This window comes from Hipposideros armiger, unplaced genomic scaffold, assembly GCF_001890085.2.
Source record: "Hipposideros armiger isolate ML-2016 unplaced genomic scaffold, ASM189008v1 scaffold_334, whole genome shotgun sequence".
Taxonomy (NCBI): domain Eukaryota; kingdom Metazoa; phylum Chordata; class Mammalia; order Chiroptera; family Hipposideridae; genus Hipposideros; species Hipposideros armiger.
Genome location: NW_017731684.1, coordinates 1,140,999 through 1,147,388, shown reverse-complemented (window position 1 = coordinate 1,147,388; position 6,390 = coordinate 1,140,999). Strand labels below are relative to the sequence as shown.

General features: G+C 43.1%; 1 protein-coding gene across 2 annotated transcripts in view; it reads left to right on the top strand.

Moving 5' to 3' along the window:
- Positions 1 to 6,390, top strand: part of TAFA4 (TAFA chemokine like family member 4) — a 197,149-nt gene that overhangs the window by 47,216 nt on the left and 143,543 nt on the right. For both annotated transcript variants that reach the window (XM_019661060.1, XM_019661059.1), the window contains one exon: positions 2,173 to 2,288. In XM_019661060.1, coding sequence (XP_019516605.1) covers positions 2,174 to 2,288 — 115 coding nt within the window. In that variant the 5' untranslated portion in view covers position 2,173. The remainder of the gene's footprint in view (positions 1 to 2,172; positions 2,289 to 6,390) is intronic.

The window sequence follows — 6,390 nt, the reverse complement described above, 5'->3', positions numbered from 1 at the left end:
GCCGGCCCTTTTGCGTTTGTTTTAGAATAGATGGCACAACCACATTTGTGAACTGAATTGTCCTTGAACAACTGTTTTAATACTGTCCATCCATATGAAGCTAAGTTTATTTACTTTTCCAGCTTCATTAGATGTAATTGACACATAACACTGTGTATGTTTAAGGTGCTACAACATGTTTATTTGGTCTATAAATTGCAAAATGGCATCACCATGGCGTGAACTACCACCTCCATCCCCATCACATAGTTACCGTTTCTTAGCAACATTCAAGTATATGACACAGTAGCATTAGCTGTACTATCTTGCTGTATATTAGATCTCTGAATTTCTTCATTTTATAACTGGAATTTTAACTATTGTACCTCCCTATTGCCCCTACCCTCCAACCCCTGGTAACCACCACTCTGCTCTCTGTTTCTATGGGTTTCTCTTTTTTTAGATTCCACATGTAAGTGATATATCATAGAGTATTTGTGTTTCTCTGTCCGACTTATTTCATTTAGTATAATGCCCTCACGATCCATCCAGATTGTTGCAAATGGCAGGACTCCCTTCTTTCTCATGGCTGAATAATATGTGTGTGTGTGTACACATATACTTGTGTGAGGTTGGACAATTAAGTTCGCGAACTCATCCTAAAAAAAGTGCTACATACCTCATTGCTGAATATCACTGCAGTCACCTTTGAAGTACTCCCCTTGGGAAGCTTTGCACCGACACCAGAGCCTCATCCACCCTTCAGAACAATTTTGGAACTCTTTTTCTGGAATGGCCATCACAGCTGTCATTGTATTACCCTTGATGTCCTGAATGTCATCAAAATGTCTTCCTTGCAATATTTTCTTTATCTTCAGATAAAGAAAGAAGTCACTGGGGGCAAGATCAGGTGAGTAGGGAGGGTGTTCCGATACAGTTACTTGTTTACTGCCTAAAAACTCCCTCATAGACAGTGTTATGTGAGCTGGTGCATTGTCGTGATGCAAGAGCCATGAATTGTTGGTGAAAAGTTCAGGTCGTCTAACGTTTTTGTTTTTTTTTAAAGATTTTATTGGGGAATTGGGGAAGGGGAACAGACAAGTTGCTGTCCTTTTTGTTCTTCAGTCTAGTTGTGGGGGACGTTGCTTTACTGGCCCATGTTGGTATTATCATTGCACTCTTCCCTGATGAGGCAGTCACCCACCGGCCATTGGACGGCCACTCATTGCGGCTCCCGGCAGCTCACGAAAGTGCACGCCAGTTGCTGGCCAGCCCCACTGCAGCCTATGCCATTGTCGGCAACTCACAGTAGCCCAGCTCCAGGAGGAGCTGTTGTTCACCATCTTAGATGTAGAGGGCGCAGCATCACTGGCCCGCATGTGGGATCTGAACTGGGGCCCTGCTGCTCAGAGCTGGTGTCCCAAGCCAACTTTTAACCAACGCGCCACTCGGCCGGACTCAGGTCATCAAACTTTTTCACGTAGCCTTTTCAGCACTACCAAATAGGAGAAGGAGACTTGGTTAACTCTTTGGCTGGTTGGTACAAATTCATAATGAATAATCCCTCTTCATATCCAAAAAAGCAACATCATTGCAACAAATTCTTGAACTTGATTGTCAGACCTCATATATACATATATTATATATATGCTACATCTTCTTTATCCATTCATCCGTGATGTCCATATGCAGTTAAGTTTATGTTATATTCACCTGTACTAGCCTGTATTCCCACCAAGCTTTGAGCTATGAGGCCAGTCTTCTAGGCCTTAATATATAGTAAAAAAAATCCAGAAAAAGCTCTTCGGCTGGGTTTGAAAATTTTTGTTGTTTCTTGCAGATGTAGAAACCTGTATATTTTGTTTGAATCCAGCTCTCAGTGTGTAGCTTTTGAATTTCATGATATAAAATAGTATACAACCCCCATATTCTATCTGGACAACTCAGGCTTCGCCCTGGGGATTCATAAATGGACTTCTCACCGAGGCGTGTTGTTAACTTGGAAAACTCTTTTAATTATGAAAGGTGTTTATTGAAAACGGAGCTAATGCACAGTGCATGTAAAGTATGATTGACCTTCTGTTTCCTTGTGGGAAATGAAGACCAGTGCTGAGCTCTCCCACCTGCCCTGGGTGGCATTTGCCTAGGGGCCTCGCTCACCACTTGCTTCCTGCTGTTCTGCTTTCTCTCCAGGATGAGAGTCTGTGCTAACTCGGTGTTGCTGTCACACTGGCTGTTGCTGGCCTGCCTGTTAATCGTGTGCTGTAAGCTGATGTCTGCCTCGAGCCAGCATCTCTGGGGACACGCAGGTAGGCCCTTTTAAGCTCATTATGCACCACTGAGCTCAATTACTAAAACCCTTTCAAACGTCAGAGTCCATATTTTAGACTCAGGTAATTGACAAGAGCTTTTTTTTTTTTTAANCCTCTGGCGTCCCAAGCCAGCTCTTAACCAATGCGCCACTCGGCCGGCCCAAGTCAGGTGGCTTTAATAAGGAGAGAGAACAACTTATCTTGAGGTACTCGGAAACGTTGCTCACATCTCAGAGTGGATTGTGAATACATGGATTGGGCAGGGAGGTGCTGGCCTGGAGGCCTCTTTGGGGAATGCCAGCTGGAGGGAAGGAGAGAGAGAGGGAGAGCTCTGTGCCTTTGGGCACTATTTCCCTCAGTTCATTTTCAGTGATACAAATCTTGAGATTGAACTTGTGTCTATAAACACTTAAGCCAGATATATGGGTTGAATATCCAGATGAATCTTTGTAAACCAAATATATGGATAAACTTTGGTGAATGGATTGTTACCCAGTTTTGGTAGACAGAATTCTAAGGTGGCCAGCAAAGTTTGTACCCTCTGGTGTACATGTCCTGTGTTATCTGCTGGAGTACAACAGGTTTGTGACTGTGATTAGGTTATGGTTATATGGCAAAGATGAAGCAATTTTGTAGACTGTAATTAGGGTCCCAAGTAAATCGATGTTGAGTTAATCAAAAGGAAGATTCTCCTGGGCAGAACTGATCTAATTAGGTGAGCCTTACCCAGGGCTGGGGCCTTTCCTGGAAGAGGAGAATGCAGGGGACTGTGGGGGGCCATGTGGCCAAATCTGAATGCAGCTGCAGCCAGAACACAGAAGCCTTAGTCATACAGGCCCAAGGAAATGGGTTTGGCCCACAGCAGGGGGCTGCTTAGAAGCAGTATTTCTCCAGTTGAGTCACCCAGGTGACACCTTGGTTTCAGCCCTGTAAGTCCCTGAGCAGGGGACCCAGCTAGAACGTGCCAGACTCCTGACTTATGGAAACTGAGATCATATATTCATGTTTTAAACTGCTAAATTTGGCAGTTTATTTGTTGCACAGCAATAAAAAAAACTCTGCTCCATTTATCTAATTCCTTGAAATTTTCCCTTTTTGGGCCACTGATTGCTACTGGAAGCCAGCAAATGTGTTTTGTTTGGTTTGCACTATGTTTTAAAACCAAAACAAATGGAATTAGTTGCCAACAAATAAATGTTCAGACTGCATATCAGAATCCAGCTTCTCAGGGAACGTCATTGCTGGCACCCCTGTGCTGACACTTGTGCACTGCGGTAGCTGGCTGGGTAGGAGCAAAGCCCAAGACAGACAGCGCTCTCAATGCCTCCTGTTCGCCGGGGCCATTGGCTCAGCCAGCCTGCTCACTCACTTGGAGGTATTTGAGTGTTTGGCCCTTGGAAAGAGAGATAAGCCTTTGTAACACTTAGATCAATAACTGATATTGGGGTTAACAACTAGAATTTTAAAACATTGCAGATGGGACAGTATCTCATTTAGAAATTCAGCAAATATGAAATCTTGAATCTGCATGCTTTCCCTACTTAATATCAGTTAATCAATCCCCTAAATTGACAACGTAATTAAATAACAGCACCTCCAGCTCATGTAGGCAGCATGATTTCTTTGCTGCCGTTTGAGCCAGCTGAGTGGCTCAGTTGGTTAAGAGCTCGCTCAAAGGTTTGAGCTCTGAGCAACAGCGGTTCCAGTCCAAGCTGAGCTGCCGCTGAGCTGCCAACAGGTGGCAGGATGGCTCAGCTAAAATAATAAAAAAAAAAAAAAAAAAAAAGGAGTCTTTGCTGCCATTTGAGTTGCTTCTGGGTTTCTGTCTCCTGTGTGTATGCTGAGGCATGAGATGGGAGACGCCCTTTGAGAAACCAAAGCGCATGCAGGCCCTTCGGAGCAGAGAGAACCAGTGTTTCCATGTCAGCTTAGAATGCTCCTGATTTCCCAGGTGAAGGACAGAAAGAAGCCAACACTTTGTGTTCCTTTAACACCAACATCCTCAAAGATGATTTTAGAATCTTGTCATGATCTGGCTGCTTCAAAGGTAGACTGAGTCTCAAATCAATGAGCAACATGACACCTTTTCAACATGAAGTATTTGTCTAAATTGTGTGTGTGTGTGTGTGTGTGTGCACGTGTGCGTGTGTGTGAGTGTAAGAGAAAGCATGTGCTTGCTGGCTTGGTGGCAGTCTTCTCCCAGAGGACTGTGAAGTGGCCACTCGGTCCCCAAGCCTCTGCTGTCCCTCCAGCATGGAATCAGGGTTCTGGTAAAGGCCCTGCTGGGCTGGCAGCCATGGAGGCTGGACCCTTCCTCCCAGGACTTCTCAGGGCTTTGCCTCCAGTGTTTCCTGAACACGAATCCAACCCGATGGGCTATGTCTTTATCATCTGCCCATGAATTTATACATCTTGTATCTATAAAAAGGGGATCCCTTTGATTCACTGTAGTGGAACATATTATCACAGGCACCATAAGACACATGCCAGGCAGAACCTGCTATCACTAGAATTTTCAGATGCCACGCACCCTGACTTTTGCTTGAAAAAGTTAATTTAAAAAATGAGCAAACCAAAAGTTAATTAAGTTCTATCTAATTTCCCTATAATATCAAAAAGGGCAGAAAATTAGAGGGTGAATGCATTTTTGATATTTTCATTTACTCTTTTTTTTGGCGTTTTATTTATTTATTTATTTTTTTTTTTTTTTAAAGATTTTTTTTTTTATTGGGGAATTGGGGGAAGGGGAACAGACAAGTCACTGTCATTTTTGTTCTTCAGTCTACTTGTGGAGGACGTTGCTTCACTGGCCCAATTTGGCACCATCATTGATTGCGCTCTTCCCAGGCGAGGCAGATCAGTCGCTGGCTTCTGGACGGCCGCTCACTGCGGCTGCTGGCCGCTCACGCTGGCTGCTGGCTACATGCAGTAGCCCATGGCAACCCACTGCCACAGGGGTTGCTGCCTATGCCATCGCCGGCAACTCACGGCAGCCCAGCTCCAAGTTGAGCTGTTGTTCAGCATCTTAGCTGCGGAAGGCAGTGTCACTGGCCCTCATATGTGGGATCCGAACCGGGGCCCTCTGGCGTCCCAAGCCGGTTCTTAACCATCGCACCACTCAGCGGGCCCTCTTTTCTTAATTTTTTGAGGAACCTCCATGCTGTTTTTAATAGCAGCGGTATCAATTTATTATACATTCCAACCACCAGTGTATGAGGGTTCCTTTTTCTCCATAGCCCTCCAACACTTGTTATTACTTATCTTGTTGATGATAGCCATTCTAACAGGTGTGAGGTTGTAGCTCATTGTGGTTTTGATTTGCATTTCTCTAATAGCCAGTGAAGTTAAGCATTTTTTCATATATCTGTTGGCTGTTTGTTTTTATTGTCTGTTCAGGTCCTCTGCCCATTTTTTATTTGGATTGTTTGTATTTTGAGGTTGAGTTATAGGAGTTCTTTATATATATTTGACATTATCCCCTTACTGGAGGTGTTGTTTGCAAATATATTCTCCCATTTTGTTAGTTGCCTCTTTGTTTTGTTGTTGGTTTCTTTTGCTGTGCAGAAGCTTTTTAGTTTGATATAGTCCCATTCATTTATTTTAGCTTTTACTTCCCTTACCTTTGATTTCAAATTCATAAAATCCTCTCTAAGGCCAAAGTCCATAAGTTTAATAACTATGTTTTCTTCCATGCAATTTATTCTTTCAGTTCTTATATTCGAGTCTTTGATCCATTTTGAGTTAATTTGGGTGTATAATGACAGATAGCAGTCTAGTTTCAATTGTTTGCAATTGGCTTTCCAATTTTTCCAGCACCATTTATTGAAGAGGCTTTCTTTTGTCCATTGTATGTTTTTGGCTCCTTTGTTGAAAATTATCTGCCTACACTATCTATTTGTGGGTTTGTTTCTGGGTTCTCAATTCTATTCCATTGGTCTGTTTGTCTGTTTCTCTGCCAATACCATGCTGTTTTGATTATTGTCACTTTGTAGTACAAACTGAAGTCTGACAGTGTGATACTTCAGCCTTGTTCTTTTTTCTTAGGATTGTTTTTGTTACTTAGGGTTCTATTGTGATTCCATACAAACCTGATGATTTT